We start from the raw sequence: 19,408 nt of genomic DNA on the forward strand, positions 1-19,408 counted from the left end.
CATGAGATCATTCGCTCTAGCAGGTGCTTGCGGTACTTCGACTTCACGTAGTGAATGATACCCTGGTCCATCGGCTGAAGAGCAGACGTAGTGTTGGGCGGCAAAAAAACTACTTTGATGCTCTTCAGTTCGACTGTACAGTTATGGGCACTGCAGTTGTCAACAACCATAATTATCTTGCGGTCCTTCGACGTGAAGTGCCAGTCCAACTGCTGCAGCCAGCCGCGAAAAATGTCCGATGTCATTCATGCCTTCCTGTTCGCTGTGTACTCGACAGGAAGGCTTTTGACATTCTTAAAACAACGTGGCTTAAGCGCCTTCCCGGCGTCAAGTAGTGGCAAGCGCTCCGTGCCAGTCATATTGGCGGCAAGAAGCACAGTTATCCTTTGCTTGCACTTCTTGCCACTAATGCACGCGTCCCCTTTGAAAGTCACTGTCTTGTCGGGCAGAGCTCTGAAAAATAGAGCAGCTTCATCTGCGTTGAACACGTCACGTGGTTCATATGCGGCGATGCGCTCCAGCAGCTTCACATTTCTCCACTCGGTGGTCACGCTTTCGTCAACACTGGCCTTTTCGTCGCACACACTCCTGAAGACAAGTTCGTGTCTCTCTCGAAACCTCGCAAACCATCCTTCTGACGCTTTGAACGATTCAATGTTCATTATTGCAGTGTACTTCTCATCTTGCGCCATGATGAGAGGTCCGCTCAAAGGCAGATCCGCGTTTGAACAGTCAGTAATTCACCGGAGCAAAGCTTCTTCGAGCTGGGGATGAGCTGCGATTCGCAACCGCTTTCTAGAGGCATGAAACTTCTTGCTTTCGAAGGCTTGTTGAATCTGTTGTTCATTTTTCACGTATGTTCCCAACGTGCTCCGCTTCACGTTGTACTTGGTCATAACCTGCTGTCGCGATTCGCCGTTCTTCAGTGCTTCCAAAATTCCCACTTTAGTCGCCAAGTTCTTCGCGTCGTAGTTCTGCCGCTTTTTCGGCGTTGCCATCACTGTAGCACACGATGGTGGTGGCATGTAAATACGGTCAGAATGGAAGAAAAAGAGAACTCCGCAAGAAGAGGTGGTTCCGACACGACAACACAAGGGAAAATGGCGTCGGAGGCGCTGAGTGGAGAAGAAAGAAGACGCCGACGTTCGGTGACGCTGCGATCGCCCCCACTAGTTGATGATGATGGCGATGCCACTCAGGTTTCGGTTTCACTCCAGTGGGGCCAGCGCTGCTTTATCACACTTTTGTGTTGTAGCAGCCGTCAGCATTTGTCCGAATCAAGCGGTGCGGAGTCGAATTTCGACGAAATAATGAAGGTTTGGTCCCATAGATTAACATGCACTTTGGCCGGGACCAATAGAGCTGTTCAAATTATCCGAATTTCCGAATTAATGGGTGTCGAATACATGAGCTTTTACTGTATATGGTCTACATCCAAGGTGTCTTAGCCTTGTGCTGGCAAGTTGACAGCTCAATGCCCGAAGGTGACAAAGTCAGCCACATTCTCGAAGGCATCGCTGATGACGGCTTTCACTTGCTTGTGTATAAATACTGCTTCACCATAGACGACATTATCAAGAAGTTCCGCAGTTCAAAAAAGCGAAAAGCCGACGAGTCACGCAGCAATTTGTTTGGCTCCCTAACACTGCCGCCACGTCGTCGTGTGAAGACGTCCAGATTCAGCCGTCGTCCAGTACCAAAGACTTCCTACCTCTTGTGCAGTGAGAGATCAAGGCAAAAACTCCCATCTGCTCCCCAGGCTTGTTCTCGCAAGGAAGCCCGCCCGACAGTGTAACTAATACAGGCCGTCATGCACGAAGAACTTAAAAATGCAGGCATCCAGCCAGTATGTGCCCTAAGTCGTCCCACGGTCAGCCCTGCTTCATACTACCGGCCACAGCAGACGTATTCCAGGTACCGTGATCCAAACCAGTGGCGCACGCGTGATGACAGGCCGATATGTTTTAACTGCAACGGCGTTGGCCACATTTTTCGTTATAGCCGCTATCATCGACCATCGTCCCCTCGTTCATCGTAACGTCCAGACGACACTCGATTCTCCCCTTGCACAGCCATGAGGACCCACCGAACCCTAATGCCCCAACATCGACATCATGTTACGACCGCTCGCCGTCCTCCCAAAACCAGCAACAATCTTGGTCTCCTATGTCCTGTCGCTCCCCTTCGCCTTTCCCATGCCGTCTATCCTCGGAAAACTGACCAGTGTAGCTCCTGGAGGTGATGCTGCATTGACCTATCGACCCGGAATCTCTGTTAATTCTGGCAACTCTGCAAAACCTTTTGGACGTAAAAGTAGATGGCGTTCCTGTTTCAGCGCTCATCGACACAGGTGCCCAATTATCAGTCATGAGTGCTCGCACTTCTTGTAGTCTTGGTAAAGTCGTTACATCCACCTCATCACCTGTCGTTCGCATAGTCGATGGCCGTTCACCTACCGTCCTTGCAATTGGTTCTGCGCATGTGGGCTTCGATTACCACAAGACCTCAGTTCTCTTTGCTGTTCTGGATGAGTGCCCTCATGATCTAATCTTCGGCCATGGCTTTCTGAGCATGCATTCTGCTCTGATCGACTGTTTTTCTGGTTTGTTACAGTTAAAGCTTCCTGCTATACCAGACCTCACTATCACGTCTCCTTCGTGTTTATGTGTCGTTCACTTTGTTCGCTTGCGTCTAGGTACCGCGACTTATGTCTCATTTAACGAGAACCTACTCATCGTGGTTAACAGCGCGAAACACCCGGACAGGAGCGATAGAAGGACACGGTACAGCGCTGTACCGTGTCCTTCTATCGCTCCTGTCCGGGTGTTTCGCGCTGTTAACCACGATGAATGCTCACCAACTAGCCCAGTTTTCCATCTTGCTGAGAACCTACTAGTACGTGATGGTGACTACTTGATTACCTCCTCCTTCGTCGTTATTCTGGCGCGATAAGTAGCTCTCCCTCACTCTCTTGTGACTGTTTCTGCGAACAATGCTTGCATACGTGTCCTGAACTTTGGACGCTGGGCACGACTGCTTCCTGAAGGTAACACGCTGGGCACTATATCACCTTTAGATGCAAACGACCCTTTTGACCTGGCCATGCCCCACAGAGGCCTCCAGGCAGCCCTGCTGCTAGCCTGACACCTGATCACGCGTTCGAATACATGATTGCCCCGGACCTGATCACGCGTTCGAATACATGATTGCCCCTTGACAATTCTCAAAGCCTAGGCTTAGGTCTTTTGTTGGCGTCATACCGCGACGTTTTTTATTTCGCTTCACTAAAACTTGGACAAACATCTCTGGTGACCCATCGAATTGACACCACTGACGGAAGACCTATTTATAGGCGCCCTTCATCGGCGACTGAGTGCAGCGTCATTCCAACGGAAGTTGACAAGATGCTCGCTAAGGACGTCATCGAGCCATCTTCGAGCCATTGGGCGTCGCCCATGGTACTTGTAAACAAGAAGGACAACACCTGGCGGTTCTGCGTTGACTACCGGCCCCTCAACAAAATCACCAAGAAAGACGTCTACTCTTTGCCGCGAATAGATGACGCCCTTGATTCTCTTCATGGCACACGGTACTTTTCTTCTATCGACTTTCGTTCCGGCTATTGGAAAATAGCTGTCGATGAAAATGATAGATAGAAGACCGCCTTTATTACACCCGATGGTCTATACCAGTTTAAAGTCATGCCGTTTGGGGTGTGCAACGCACCAGCGACATTTGAGCACATGATGGACTCGCTACTGAAGGGTTTCAAGTGGTCCACATGCCTCTGCTACCTAGAAGATGTCGTTTTTTTCCCCTGACGTTCACCAGGCACCTGCAACGTTTGTTGGCTATTTTGCAAGTCTTTCGCTACGGAGGTCTTCAACTCAACTCTTCAAAATGCCGCTTTGGCCGCCGAGAGATCACAGTGCTCGGCCATCTTGTTGACGCTGCGGGTATACGACCTGATCCAGCAAAAATACGCGCTGTAACGAACTTCCTTATTCCACGTTCTTCCAAAGACGTTCGCTTGTTTTCTGGCCTGTGGTCGTATTTTCACCACTTTGTTAAAGATTTCGCAGTGATAGCACAGTCCCTCACATGCCTTTAGAAAAAGGACGTCCCTTTTCCTTGGGGCTGTGACCAAGCGTCGGCTGTTTCTCATCTCGTCGACCGGCTCGCACCACCCCCTGTGTTTGCCCATTTCGAAGTCATGTGGTGCTTGCTCTCGCCATCTTGATTGTTTTTGTCGGCATTTCTATGGACTGTAAATATTGTAAATACGCTCGTTTTGTGTAATTTTACGGTAACAATACTAATAAAATAAGTATGGCTGAGTGCTTTAAAAAAAATGCCCCGTTTGGGCGAATGTTGCTTTGCAACTTCTGTGTAAAAGGGCTGCATCTTTCTCGTATGCTCTGACTGCTGTAAACTTCCTCAAAAAGGCCCTTCTGGCTGCTGCAAGCCGGCTACAAAAGGCACTTTTGCCTGCTCTCAGGACTGCTTCCGAACCCATGTACCCTGTTCCACCCCTGCAAGTGTTTAGGGGCTGTTATCATGTGCAGCCTACAACGCAATACCGCATGCCACCCATAACACACCCACACACCATGGAAAAGGAAATCGCACGCTCAAACAAGGATGCACTGGCCAAACACACACGATTCACAGGAAGCAAGCAGATGCCGCAATGGCACCTAAGTTCCGTCGCCTTGCAGAGCTTGACGTCACACACACAATGTTGCCAGTAATTCTGGCAAGCCAGGTGAGCATTTAGAGGCAACCTCTAAAATTAATTTGGAAACAATTTGTTAAATTATCAAGCCTGTAATTTTGGGTAACTGGCAGAAACGTGCAAATGAACGCACCGACTGTATTTCATTGAGATCCATTGACCTTGAAAAATCTGTGGTGTTGGCCTTTAAAGGGGTACTGACAAAAACTTTGGCCTCGCATTTTTCTGCTGCAATGCGTTGCTGGGGGCTTGTTAGTCATGACACGACACATCGTTTGCTGCAGCACATGACAGATAATTAATTACAGGCCCCTCATTGTCAATCAGTTTCAGTTTCGGTTTAGACAGTTCCAAAAATTGGGTGCAACTTTCACCACCTAGCGTGTGCAGCTCTTGACCACGTCAGTACACAGAACTGTGACGCACTTCCGCACAGTCTGCATCAAGAATTACCTTCGAATAGGAAACGGGACTGGTATGTCACCAAACACAAAACTTTCTATGCGTGTGCCACGGTCACGCACTCACAAATAGCCACGGAAAAATATAGACTTCGAGAACTAACGTGGCCAAAGAAAAATGGCGGCTATGACGTCATCATAACTTGTTTTGTTGACCACAGCGTGGTGGCGTGAGAGAAGTAGGGGGTCACCTCGTAGTCACCTCCTAGGGTGTCTATAGAGCTATGGAGTCGATCGCTCACACAAACTTCAAAATTAAGTAAAAAAAACCTTTCAAGCTATATTCGCTGTTGATATCTTGCAGATGATACACGAATGTTCATGAGAATTGACCCCACAGGCTATCTAGGCCCCGAAATTTTGTGTCATTACGCCTTTAAAAAAGGCCATGTTGACTTTTCATGCTGTTTGGCATGGCTTGTCTGTAAAATCGTTCGTTATGAGTTGAGCAAGTGTCACCCATTACATGCTTTCGGTTCTTGGGAATAAAAGTATAGCCTTCGAGATATGCATTTGCAGACATGGTGTCTATGACGCATTAGCCCTGGTCCGGGTTTTGCCGTGGTCTAGTTTTTGGCACTAGCCAAAATGTCGCTTTTGAGATCGCCATTTGCAATTTCAGGTCGAGAAGCTGCACATACTCCTGGAATATTGCCGCCCTCATCCAGGCCTTCTTGTTATGTCAGTACATGACGATATCCCTTGTGGGAAGGTGCACGTTCTTAAAGCACCTAGCCTTACCTGCCCAGCCGATGATGTGCAATGGAAGCTTGTCATTTCCTGACATGTTTGCCCCGAACAAAATATAAGTTCTTTCTGTAGGCCGCTTTCTTGCCTTTCTGAGAAAGTAGTGTTTTTTGCAGCAAAAGTTTTTGAAGGAAGCACCTTTTAAAATAAGGCTGCTACAACCAAGTTGTAGACATCATCCTCTGGAAATTCCTGAAGCAGCGGTGTTAAAGTATGCTTCTGCCAGTAGTCAGTGACGTTAGTCTGTTCTGCCGCTTTCCCCTTGCACTGTCAAGTATGTAACGCTATTTCGCTCTTTAAATTGAGAGAACCAGCTGTTGCTGCACTTGAAGCCTTTGTAGCCAAGGAGCACTGGCAGCTCGTCAGCCCTCTTTTTAAGAATGGTGCTGCTCACAGGAAGGTGAGCGGCGTTTGCATGCTGGATCCACGTAATGAAACTGACCTCAACATCAGGGTATGTTATAAAATGCATTCTGAATCGTTTGGATGATTGCGTCTTGTACGCCTCAAACGCCTTCTTCTTATTTTTCAAGATGATCAAAAGCACCAACAAAGACATCTTGTACTAATTTGCAAACTGCATCTTTGAGCACATCGACTTATCTTTCTCCTCGATTAAGGACACCTCCTGCAGCGTCTCTTATTTTGACATAGTGTGTTGCGCAAGAAGCTGTGATTTCACATGTGGTGAATTCTGGCAAAACTCGAACACGCCCATGTCGCTCAACCAACACCATGACCTCAAAGGTGTGCCTTGCCGGGATGCTGTTTCCGTATGTTGTTTCCGTATGTTGCTGCTGGCAGGAAATTTCTGATTGTGCAGATGGAACCCTGCGGGATGTTCAAATAATGTGGTGAAATTTGCACCGGAAGTCACCACTCAGATTCTTCTAATTGACTGGAATTTATATTTAACCGAAATGGAATTGTCTAGCTTTTACTGTATCAGCGAAATGCTACTGTGGTCATTGATTCAAACAAGGCTTTGTCATACTTGGGCATGGCATGCTTTTAAACCTTACCATTCCCTCCAGCTGTCACGTTCACAGTTACCTACTGTATTCTACGGGATGAATGTGTATGTAAATGCAAAGGCTTCAGGAAGTGAGAAAGAGCAGCCAGCTTTTCAGCTATTATCATCAGCTCCCATCTGCACATACGGGATATGTATTTGGCTGAAATGTTTACAGCAAGGTATAAGTGCTGTGGGGCTCTTTTTAAGACTTGCTCCTTTTTCTTCCAGGTTTCCTATTCACAGGCTACATGCTGCACGTGTGGTTGGCTGCAACGCAGTTCATTGCACCCCTCATGGCCAATTTTGAGACTATCTCCAGCAATGACTCGTCAGTCAAGTATGTCGACAATGGTAGGTGCAGTCTTCTCTGTCTTTTTTTGTTTTCTTTATTTTCTGGGCAGCAATGTCATAGTGCAGTTGTGGATCTAGCTTCATCTTGGGAAGTTGCAGCATATTTTTTTTACACTATATATCGAGAGTATTCTTAGACTCTTTTTAAAGAGTTGCCAGTCGTGAATCATTTATGATCCTGGAAGGAATTGTTTGTACAGCAGCAAAAGTTGTTGGCAAAATTAGTTATTGCGGTTTTTCATGGAATTTCTTGTGAAAAGTTTTCTTTTCTCGACAGTTTTTTTTTCCTCGGCAGTTTTCTTATTTTCGTAAAACTATGACATGTGCACTATGGCAGTAGTTTACTTCTTGTAAAAGCACCACGAATGCCTTTTAGCAGTTTTTAATCACTGTGTTATGTAAACAGATAGTGTGCAGATTGCGGTGTCAAAAAAAATTTACTTTTTTTTGAACAAACAAGGTCACTCCGTAGCTAGTCATATCAATTCACAGCTATATTTACATAATTGAGTGCCAAACGAATTTTCGAATCATTCGAAGCATGTCATTCCCAAGGTTTCTATAAATAACCCTTGCGGGAATAAAGGCCGATGTGCTCTTAAACACATTGGAGGCGTCCTTTAACTGTGGTCATGTTGAGGTCATTCACTGAGGTCATTAGGCGATTTTAATATGATAGCTTTAAAGAGCTTGTTTTGAAGTCAAATGTCAACACCAGTATCATTGGTTGTTAGTAGAAAATCATTATTGCTGAAGATAGGTGCAAATGAAAAAAACACTAATCGTTAAAAAATCCAGTTATAATAAAAAATCTTGATTCAACCGGGAGTTGAACCCAGGAATTCTAGGTGACAAGCAAGTGTTTTACTACAGAGCTGGGGCTGTGCTTGAAACTGTTTTGAAAATCGATCGATGATTGATAGATGGAAAAACTTGATTGAGGTCCCAAAAGATTCCAGCCCCATTTTATAGGGAGAGGATTGCGGGCCGCTCTCATGTAGGGACAGGGAGGACGTAGTCCTAGTCAGTCAGAATGGGGCAAAGTACTAACAGACTTGGGGATAAGCCGAGTTATGCATGGCCACTTCGCAAAAGGAATGATAAAACTTCTTGAGCCGAAGCCTTTCTGTGTGGCTTCTAAGCCGTATGCATTGCCATATGCAGCACAGATTACTTTTCACCCAACCACCTATAGTCAGCTGTACGCAGTGTGCATACAAGATGTTGTGCATTTTTTAATTGCAGGCACATCTTTTGTGGTGGAGTGGCACCAGGTTGTATTGCAGGACAAGCCCAATGGTGAGATGGATTTTCTTTTGCTTTCATTTCAGTTACTGCCAGCTCCAAAGAAATGTTTGCTGTGTAATTTAGAACACGAACTTAAAGTTAATCCAGTGATTTCATCACCAAGAATAATTTTTTATTATCACATGCTTAGCTTTGGTAAAATGTTCTGAGGCAAGCACTCAGGAGGCGGTAAATTACTTCCATGAAAAGTGTTCAATATCGGTTTTGAAGAAAACAGTGATTATAAACCAGCATCATAATTACTGTATTTACTTGCATAATTTTCACTCTGACCCCCCCCTCCAATGTCCAACAAAAATACTATTTTTTTTTTCCCACGAGTAAATATGGCACCCCCGAAAATGGCAGCAGTAATGTCATCGACTTCTTTCAACCACTGGTAATGATAGTGCATGACAGCCTAGTGCTATCTCTTAAAGGGCTAGTCACCAGGTTTGACAATTTTGAGCTGACGAGCGCAATTAGTAGACGAGGCGTTCATGATCACGTCTGCTAAAATTTGCAACGCTACGCGCCGCGGCAATGTGTCAAATTTCAAGATGAACGCAGCTTCCCCTCCCCTCTGCCGGCGCGCGCCTAGAGAATGAGGGCATGACGTGGGCATATGAATGGCCCCATGTACACGGCAATGCAGTGACGTTGGTCCTCTACGTTGACGACTCTGCTCTGACGTTGCAGACAGTGATATGGCGAAAATTATTTTTAACACAGCATGCGTAGTTTATGTATTTTGTTGCTTGAAAAGGTCAATAAATCTCTAGATAAATAATGAGACGCAATACAGGAATGTGAGCGTCTTTTTTTTTCTATTTTCCTCCCGCGAATTGCAACGAGATGCGGGGCTAATGTGTCGGCGTTTCGCATGCGTTCGTGTCCCCGCTGTCAGCGCACGAAGCAGACGACCGCTGTGGAACACTCCTACGCGTTCGCGCACTCAGTGTGCTCATCTATTTCACCGTGTCGAAGCCAGCGCTTCCAAGCCAGCCCGCAGATATAGGCAGAAGACCACAAAATAACACTGGTCAACAAAGCAACGCCGCTCGCGTGCTCGTGGGTTAGACTTGTTTGGGCACGTCATGCACAAGTCACTTCTTGGTCGGATGCCGGAGAGGGTGGGGAAGAGATTTGGCTTGTGAAGGTTACGCGGAGGAGCGGCAAGGGTTTCGAGCTCGCCTCCTCTTATCCTCCTTTTGTGCCGCTTCAAAAACCCTGTTTTCTCCACTCGTGGTGAACCTATTCAAAAAAGTTTTGTGGCATTATGTTCTTTATCGGACACCCAACAACTTCCACTGCCTAACTCAAATTTGGCATGGGGCCTGGTGAGTGGCCCTTTAAGCGTCATACATATTATCACTCTAATCCAAGCCAAGTCACAAGTGGCAAGTATGTGTTTCGGCACATTAGTGCTAGTCCGTGAAGTGCACCTTGTTCTGTTTGTTCTGTGGTTACACTATGGGTTGATATGGAAGCTACATGGCGGCTTTGAAATTGAAAGAGACTGATGATGCACTAAAAAACTGCAACAGCACCGCTGGCAAGCACTTCCTAGAGAAATGTTTCACTCTGGCCAGGTCAAATTGTCTGGGGTGAAGTTTTCCCCTGCTAGTGAACACCTTAAGGAGTAAATTACGGAGAAACAAAAGCAGTGTGCACATTATTTCTTTTCTTTTTCTGCTTTTCACTCCCCTTTCTCCTGATGGCACTCCATGGTTTTGCATTCGCCTACTGCTCGTGTCATGTCGGTGCATCAGCATAAGGTGGCCAGCTCCCGCTATTTCATTTTTGCTAGTAGGTGTTTTTCGAAAGTTTGTCCGAGTCTAAATAAAGGGTTGGCACTGTATTGAGGTTCATCTTCACTAGTGATGTGTAGGAAGGGTTATGAAATGAAAAATTTATGTCCACCCGATTGTTGCACAAATGTCAACGAAATTCATATGAATTTTTCGGAAAGAAAATCTCCACGGAGGTTTTTTTTTTCCGTCTACTAAGAAGCTTTTCTTTTTGGGGAATACATGTAAACTGTCCCTTAGCTTTGTGCTACAGTCAAGTCAGTAGCAAATATTCCTTTCTGGTTCGTGATGAATTTGCAAAGAGGCAATCAATCTTTAAAAAGCTGTAAGGTATGGTCCGATAAGTATAAATTTGGTGGCACTCGTTTTAAGCGTGCTCATAAGTAAGCTTTGTAAAGACATTAGCCCAAAATTTTTAATAGGACTGCTAGAGGTGACAAAGTAAAGCCCGAGGAGAGTGATTTGGCACTGGCATGGACACCGTCAGAGATTCTTTGGCGGAATGATTATGCCTGTAATTGTTTATTAAGAAGGTTTGGCCATGACTTTGAAATCATGCTGGTTCTTCGATTGTGTATGCCCTCTAGGAGTTGTCTAGATATTGTGACGAGAGCAATCTTTTTCTTTCTATTGAAAGAGTTTTGAATATTTAACTTTCTTATTCGTGTTTATGAGGTAATGGGATGTCCAGGTGTCTCTTTTTGTTTTGTCTTATTTTTAACCACCAGTAAATACATGCACAGTAGTCTCATTAAATGGGAGCTGAAGGTACCGGAAAAATGGGCTTAATTAACTGAGACAGGAACCGGACTGCGAAATAAGTATAAAATAAGTATAAAAGTGACCCTATTTGGAGCAGTTCTCTTCTAGGAGCAATTTTATTGAGAGCCTTTCATTTACTCAGAGACTAATGCGCAATAAATACCAATACCGTATATACTCGCATAATGATCGCACTTTGTTTTTGTTTTTGTTTTTTTCAAAAAAGTTGACTCTAACTTTGGGATGCGATCAGCTTGCGGGGTAAATTTTCCGTGAAAAAATATTCCGAGCACTGAAAACGCAAAAAAGTCGCTAATCAGAATTCTTACGCTAACTATCATGAGCATAACCAAAAATAAAAGTAAATTAAGGCTTACTGTTGTAATAAAACGCACGCATTACGCAGGAGCTACATGCATGGCACAGTGCCCTTTTATTTTTCACATCTCTGACCCCTTAACGTTCACTCAGACTCCGAAGTCACTGGCGTCAGTGTCGTCGCCGCACAATTCCCTGTCGGAACCGGCAGTGTCTTCACTGTCCCACAGACGGTCATCATCCGTTCTGTCGAGCGCGTTGGAAATGCCAGTCTTTATGAAGCTCTTGACGACCACCTCGTCGGAAATGGTACTCCAAGCTTCGAGAATCCATGGACGGTCTCCTGATTTTGCCACTTGGCGTGAAATCTTTGTCGCTCGCCGCCATCCACTCCACGTACAGCCTTCGGACGTTGTCCTTGAACGGTTTGTTCAGTGACACGTCCAAAAACTGTAGCAGCGAAGTTAGACCCCCTGGGATCACTGCGATTTCCGTGCGCCGCTCCTTCAGCTCGGTACGGACAGTGTCAACGAGATGACCTCGAAAGCCGTACTGCACAAAAAGTGAAGGAAGCACAAGTGCTCCTGCTCTTCGCCCCCAAACCGTCTTGATCCAATCGACCATGAGTTCTGCCGTCATCCACCCTTTCACTTGAGTGCGGATGTGGATGCCACAGGGAAAGTTTCCCTTCGGAATTGTTTTCCATTTCAGAATAACATACGGCGGCAGCTTCCGGCCGTCTGCCGTCGCAGCGAGCATCACGGTGCATCACTGCTTCTCCGCACCACATGTTTTCACGAGGACGCTTCGAGCACCTTTCTCGTTTACAGTAGTGCTTCGAGGCATGTCGAACGTCAACGGCGTTTGGTCGGCGTTGCCTATCTGTGACAGCAGGAAGCTGTTCTTCTGGTGTATCCTCATGACGAAACTGTAGAAATCGATCACCTTGTCATCACATGCGAATGGAAGTCGCTGGCACAAGGACGTCGGCCGCCTCAACGACAGTTCATTCCGCCGCATGAAGTGTGTCGTCCAGCCGGAACTGGGGCGGAAGTTCTTTGTGGCTGTTCCCAGCCACCGAGAAACTGTGCGGGCCTGCGTCCGTATCATCTCTAACGACACTGCACAACCGTGCTTGCATATGTCCTTCACGTATTCGAGGACTGCCTTTTCCATCTCGGGGAACTTGCCAGATTTGGGTCCGCGGAAAGCCCGTCGCGTGCTGTTAGTAGCCATGAGCTTGTCGTGCTGTTTTTTCCAATATCTGATCAGGATTTCGTCGACGCCAAAATGTCTGCTGACAGCGTGGTTGCCATGCTTTAGCGCGTAGTCAAGCGCCTTCAGCTTGAACGCGGCAGTATAGCTCGCATACTGCCCCATGGTGAAACAGCGCTTTAACAGACGATCACAAAGCACACACACACACACACACAAAAAAACGTGTCAGGAAAAAAACATGGCTGCGGGATGAACTCAGCTCGACCAACAGGCGGCCGCCGTGGTAACAGTGCGGGATGTCAAAACAAACATGGCGGCTGACGGAGCGAAGCGATCACATTTTTTTCTTCTTTTCGTCAGCTATGGAAGTTGTGAGTACGTCACGTGCGTCAAAACAGTTTCTTCCATCTAAATAAGGAATGCATTTATTTAAATCAGTAAATTTACGGCATTAGTATAGTGATGCCTGCTTTCAGATCACAGAAACAATGATAGGCGTGTTCAGCTGCCACAGGTTTAAATACACATGGAGGGCATTCAGTTAAAACTGCGACATTTGCCCTTACTGCAATCCTAAATGGCACGTTTCAGCCAACGGTGGGCAAAAATTAAGAATATGTTTGGTGCATGCAGTTGGCGAGTTTCATCCGACAGATAATAAAGGCGATGATCTTCGGCTAGACTTGGCGCACGACATATTGATTTGGCAAGTTCGGGGTGCGATCATTACGCGGGGGAAAAAAATCCCATTTAGACAACAAAATTTAGGGATGCGATCATTATGCGAGTGTGATCATTACGCAAGTAAATACGGTATAACTGGGTCTTTCATTCTGATCAAAGTGAACCTTTTTGAGTTTCCCGTGTAGAGATTCAAATAAAATGTACCTCATCACAGAGGAGTTGACAGGGTTACAGCAACCCTTAAAAAATTCTTAATGGTTGAAATGTCTTTGCAGGAGGCAACTACACGTTCCAGGCCGTGCTGCACAAAAATGGAGACATTGTCTTTGTCTACAAAGATGTGAGTGTCTTGCCTACATTTTGTAGTATTCACAAAAAGGTTATACACTGAAACCTTAATAATGCAAAACGCAAACTTGCTGCAAAAAACCTCAAAATTACAGTGAAACCTCGTTAATACACACCTGTTTTAAAGCGTACTAAGGATTAAAACATAGTTGTGACGAATCCTCGACTGAGTCTTGTAGAGACTAATGCATTCGCGGATTGCTGAAGAGGGGGACATGGGACTTGATAGTGAAATATATTAGTATTAGGCCTAGAGACATGATTTTTTTTCAGGGAATATTCAGCTTTGTACACTGATTGAAGATATATAATTAAATTTTCTTTACATAAATAAAAAATGTTACAACTGTTATATTTTATGAACTTGGGATGTGACTTGCATAAAAAGTAATGCATTAAAAGAGCTATAATTGAACCTGTATATTGCTGAATATTCAAATAGTGCAAATATGCAATTTCATGCTAGTATCTAAATTTTACCCAAAGTTATGAAGTTATGTTACAGTCTCTTGGCTCTGAATTTTCACTGGTGATTCCTGCGAAATTTCAAAATTTTACAATGACCTTGAACATTTCATCATGGTTTTCTTGCACACTTCAATACCCTAGCATTCAAAAAAAAAAAAAAAAGATCAAGAAAATCGAATCAGTATTAGCAACACAGTGCTCATCCCGAAGTCCAAAACATGCGAAAATCTGTATTTGAGAAAAACGCAAAAAACTGAAAAGGTTGTGAAAATAAAAATTTCATGCATGAAAGCGACAGCACTTGTATTCACAATCACTCAGAAAGCCCCTGCGGAGTAGTCTGAAGCAGGCTTTTGCTTGTGCTTCTTCTTTGCGGCTGCCTCGAACGCTGCTGAGGATGCAGGTTTCCTCTCTGAGCCGACAGCTCGGGGATAGTCTTTCTCAACCGCCCGCTGGTCACCTGTGCATGTTTGATCTAGCTGCAAGTCACGCGAAATAAGCGAACTAGATTCCTTGTTCCCTAAGTTGAAATGCATAACAGCATCTGCCATGGCAGTCTCAATAGCAAACAATGACGCGTTCTTGGCCTCTGGTGAGAGGCTCCAAATGACCGAATGCGAGGCCTCATTCACATTCTGCGTCTTCCTTCTGGTGCATGTCTGCAGGACCTTCTTGTCGGACTAGCATTCATTAACAGGATGCAGTGCATTACTCACAGCCTCTGGCAAATTGTACTTGCTTTTTGGGATGGGCTCATTCTTTGCCATGACTGCATTATGCTTGCACCAAAACTCTGGCCCGTGTGGACAGAAGCTGTGGTTTCATTTCTCGTCAGTGGATGTCACACGATGATACGTAGCCCACACAGCCTTGTGCATCTCATCCACATTCCCAAAATGGGATTTCAAAGCCCAGCCGTAATAATGCGTCAATTTCGTAATGAGGTCACCCGTGAGGCAGCCCTTGCCACATATGCGCTCGCTGCTGACCCCTTTGTGCTTCTGCACGATGTTCCGAAGCGCAGTCCCCATGCGCTTCAGCCCATGGTTCGAGCAGTCTTCTTTTTCAACATTTATGAAGCCGTACACCTTAGCTTCTTTGACAGCACTGTACAACCGGCTGTCACCATCACAAAGCGTGGTGGTGTACCTGAGGCCATGAAGTGAAAGGCAGCGCTGAAATAAAATCATTGCTGCCTCTACTTCCATTTGGGCAGCCTTGCATGAGGTGTTTTTCTGGCATGAGTGTTTGGCTTTCCATTCAGAGTGTGCTGGGCTCTCGGGTTTTTTACCACATTAAGAGCCGAGGCAAAAATTAAAAAGCACAACATAGTCTAGTACATAACCTGAAAAAACTTCTATCACAGTGGCTATTCCAATCTGAGAGGTGTGTCCTCTTGTGTGCCAGCTTCCATCAAAAGAGACGGCAATATTTCCGGGGTTGCCGAAATTGAGGTCCTAGTTGAGGCACTTTTCCACTGTGGCACACTTAGTCAAATGTTCGGCACAAGCTCTTTTTGCTGCTGGCTGAAGCTTCATTTTCAAGTACTCTTGGTACACATTCGTGTGAAGGCCCTGATGGGAAACACCGATAGTGGCAAAGATGTCATTCAGAGCTGTCTGACTGTGCCAGTGCTCTGAACTGCATGCACCGTGCGAACGTTGATTGCGAACTGGTTGCAGTTACTGCTGCCACGAACCCGTCGCGAGCTCCATTTCGAGCCAACTTCTCCGCAGTTGCTGCAGTGAAGCTTCAGCTTAAGGGGGGAGGCTACCATCGGATACCAACTTTTTTGTTCATTGAGATATCTTAATGAAATTTTCAGGATAGACTTATAGCATAAGCATTAGAAGAACTACAAAATTTGATCAAGTTATGTTCACTGGTTTTCAAGTTACAGTAGAATATCAGGGTAGTGCACATGGTTCTCTTATTCCAGGCCTGGAGAACTTTCAAAAGGTGCTGGAACTGTGAAATTAACTATGATGATTCCCAGATTGATACTCCAGGGGGTAACAGAGCCCTTTTTTTGAATTTCCTTGCTGAAATGTTTTAGCAGACCATTAAACTTTGTGTTCGTGATTAGGATATTATCAATCAAATTTTGATTAAATATAATAAATAACACACACAATATATTGAAAAAATGGGCTTGTCAACCCCTCAGAAAATTTATTCATGTACATAATAAAAAAAGACTTATGGAAATCCAATGAGTGGTTCCAGAGATATGGCTGGAATAAGCAGCCTCACTAGCCAAAAAAGTCATTTTGAGAAAATGACGTTTGAAAGTTTTGAGCACATAGGCAGTTCTAAAATGAACCTGCAGCGTAACTGGAGGTGTCCTTTGGCACTCTCTTTCTTTGCCGCCTTTCCATCTTCTCTAGGGATCGCTTCTTAGCCTTTTTCAAGCGCAGAGAATCTTTCTCGGCTGCCTGTTGAATGGCCAGGTGGCCAGGTGTTAGCCCCCACTGAAGAAGCTAGCTCTTGGGTGGCCCTGTAGCAGCCAGCATTGTATCTTAGCACTGCATCATGCAGTGCTGTCTCCACAGCAATCAGTGACACATGCTGCTCTTTGGGCATGAGGGACCACAGCACAGAGTGAAAGGACTCTGATGCATTCTGCGTCTTTGCTCCCAGGCAGCGTTGCAGAAGAGAAGCCTGTGAGAGCCTCTCATAAATGGGTAGAAGTGCATCTGCAACATAGCGTGGCAGCTTGTACGAATGCTTTGGAGGTGGAACACCGGTAATGTTGCTGGCATTGTGACGACACTAGGAGTCTGCACCCTCTGGGCACAAGTCGTGGTGCGGCTCCTCATCCGTCGACGTCACATGGTGGTACGATGCCATCACTGCCCGCCGCATTGCAGCCACATCATTGGAATTGTTCCGTAGGGCCCAGCCATAATAATCTGTCAACTTGTCGATGAGGGCCTTTGTCAGCCTGCCCTTCCCTCCCAAAGCCTTGTCACTTTTCTGCACAAGGTTGCGAAGTGCAGTCCCCATCCTCTTCTGAACGTGGTTCAGGCATTCCTCTTTTGAAATGGGGACCAGTCCATAAACATTTTCTTGTACAAGGGCAGAGAAGGTGGCACTATCTCCATCAGACACGAGCGTTGTGTAACGGAGGTTGTGCTTCGACAGTGAGCGTGAAAAGAGGATGATAGCTGCCTCAACCTCCATTCTCCCTGATTTAGAGTCGGTGTTTTTCTGGCACACATGATTCTCCAGCCAGCATGCATAGTCTGCGTCTCCAGGCTTTGGCCCTACTTGGCAACCAAGGCACTGATTAGACAGAACAACGGCGTCCAAGATAAGGCCCGTACGGTATTCGATAATTGCCCCGACTCCAATATGGGATGTGTGCCCACGCTTGTGCCATGTTCCATCATAACAAACTGTTATATCCCTGGTGAAATATTGATCCATTTCTTTGTAAGTGGCTTTTACAGCAGAAGCAGATTCTGCATAGAAATTTTCTATGCATTGTGTCTGCGGTTCCCTGAATTTCTTCAGGTGCTTCTGAAAGGTCTTGTGATGGAGGCCACGATGGGACACGTTCATCGCTGCCCAAAAGTTGTTGAGAGCTGTTTGTCTCTTGCCTATTTGTTTTGTTGCCATAATGGCTCTTACATTCACATCAAAGGCCTTTGTGTCATCCTGACGAGATGAACTCCATAAGCTTGAAACTACTCCACAATGCAAGCATACTAGCTCAAGCTTTGCAGCAAGTCCAAGTTGGGTGCCTCCTCGTACCTTCATCCCAATCGCGGTGCACCGGTGGCCTGGGGTCCGAGATAGCAGGTCGTCTAGGGCATCCATTTGCACAAGGAAAAATTTTTCGCCTTCACTTGTAGCGGTGGCAGCTTCATGATCGCGCTCCATTGCCTGAAGTTTCCGCTCCGTCGCTGGCACAGCGCCAAGTTCTCTTTGCACAGCAGCGCGTTGTTGATCCGCCGCCTTTTTCTCCTCGCACGTCAGGAAACTTGTTCGCAAATGCACAGTTGACGACGCGATCGCACTCGAGGCCGATGAAATAGAAGATGCGGAAGCCACTGTCGATGAGCACGAGACACCAGGCGCACTTGTAACGACAAATTCTTGCACCGGCGGAGCAGGAGTCCCGTTGGTAGGCGCGTCGATGCGACCACTCACTTGCGTAGATGAAGCAGAAGCTGCCCCACAGGTACCGTCGGCGCGATCACCGTCGGCGCACGTGCGAGCGGAGAGCCTCGCCGCGCGGACAAGCTTCATAGCTTGCTTCCTTGCACCGAACGATTGTAGCGTCTTCTTTTTCGTTGGGCGCATCGTGAGCGAACACAACATTGGTCTCGTATAGACGGTTGAAAATCGTCTCGTAAAGACGGTTGAAAATTGTTTCGAAGACAGTTGAAACGTGGAGAGTATGCGAACGGCTGCAACGATACACGGAAGCGAGCGGAACACAAAGACGCCGGACGGAGGAGCAGCAGACGAGCGGCCGCATCGGCGGCATTATGCGCAAGAGCGCTACGTCATCGCGCGCAGCAGCCAATGGCAGTCGCGGGCTCCCCCGCGTCCTTGGGGAGCGCGCGCTTCGCCCAATCCCAGCTGCGCGCGTCAGCCGCGGGAAACTTGAAAGCTCTCGCGAGCCCTCCAATCATGAGCGGCTTGCTCCTCTCCTGCGCTGCCGCCGGCGACGCAGGTGGCGAGGAAAGAAAGAGCAAGAATTCACAAACAAAACAACACCAAAATGGCGGCGCTCCGTCGAGCGGTCGAGAAACTGCGATCACGCCAAGTTGGGGTATTTTGAGCGCTCGCGCGCCGCTCGAGGGCCGCCGTGGCATGTTCTAAACTTTATTTCAAATGGTTTCACGACGAATTAGACGTTGATATTTACAGAAAAGGTAGTTTATGACACATACTGCCCGAATATGTGGTTTGCCAAAAATCGACTTTTTCGCGATTTTTCGGTTTTCAAAGGCCGCGTCCCCCCTTAATTGAACAGCTACGCTGTACTCAGGCGCGTCGCGTTCGATGGTCAACTGACCACGACACGCTCGGCAAGCAGAATGTTTGTTCAGTAAACTTTTCACCATGTCGAGGTCAACCATGGTATACCTTGGGGCCGACTAACTTTTGGTGCTGCGCTGACTTGCGAGAACATTCATTTTGAGATCGGTTGCCAAGACCGAGGAAAGTTCCGCTGCCTTTTGCTGGCCGC

The 19,408-nt window shown here is 46.4% G+C and overlaps 1 protein-coding gene across 1 annotated transcript in view; it reads left to right on the top strand.

The window, feature by feature from the left end:
• Window positions 1-19,408, top strand: part of l(1)G0289 (plexin domain containing lethal (1) G0289) — an 86,381-nt gene that overhangs the window by 18,433 nt on the left and 48,540 nt on the right. Inside the window, exons 5-7 of the mRNA XM_037429776.2 lie at window positions 7,187-7,309; window positions 8,555-8,608; window positions 13,665-13,729. Of these exons, the coding sequence (XP_037285673.2) occupies window positions 7,187-7,309; window positions 8,555-8,608; window positions 13,665-13,729 (242 nt within the window). The remainder of the gene's footprint in view (window positions 1-7,186; window positions 7,310-8,554; window positions 8,609-13,664; window positions 13,730-19,408) is intronic.

Source organism: Rhipicephalus microplus, chromosome 1 (assembly GCF_043290135.1).
Source record: "Rhipicephalus microplus isolate Deutch F79 chromosome 1, USDA_Rmic, whole genome shotgun sequence".
Taxonomy (NCBI): Eukaryota; Metazoa; Arthropoda; class Arachnida; order Ixodida; family Ixodidae; genus Rhipicephalus; species Rhipicephalus microplus.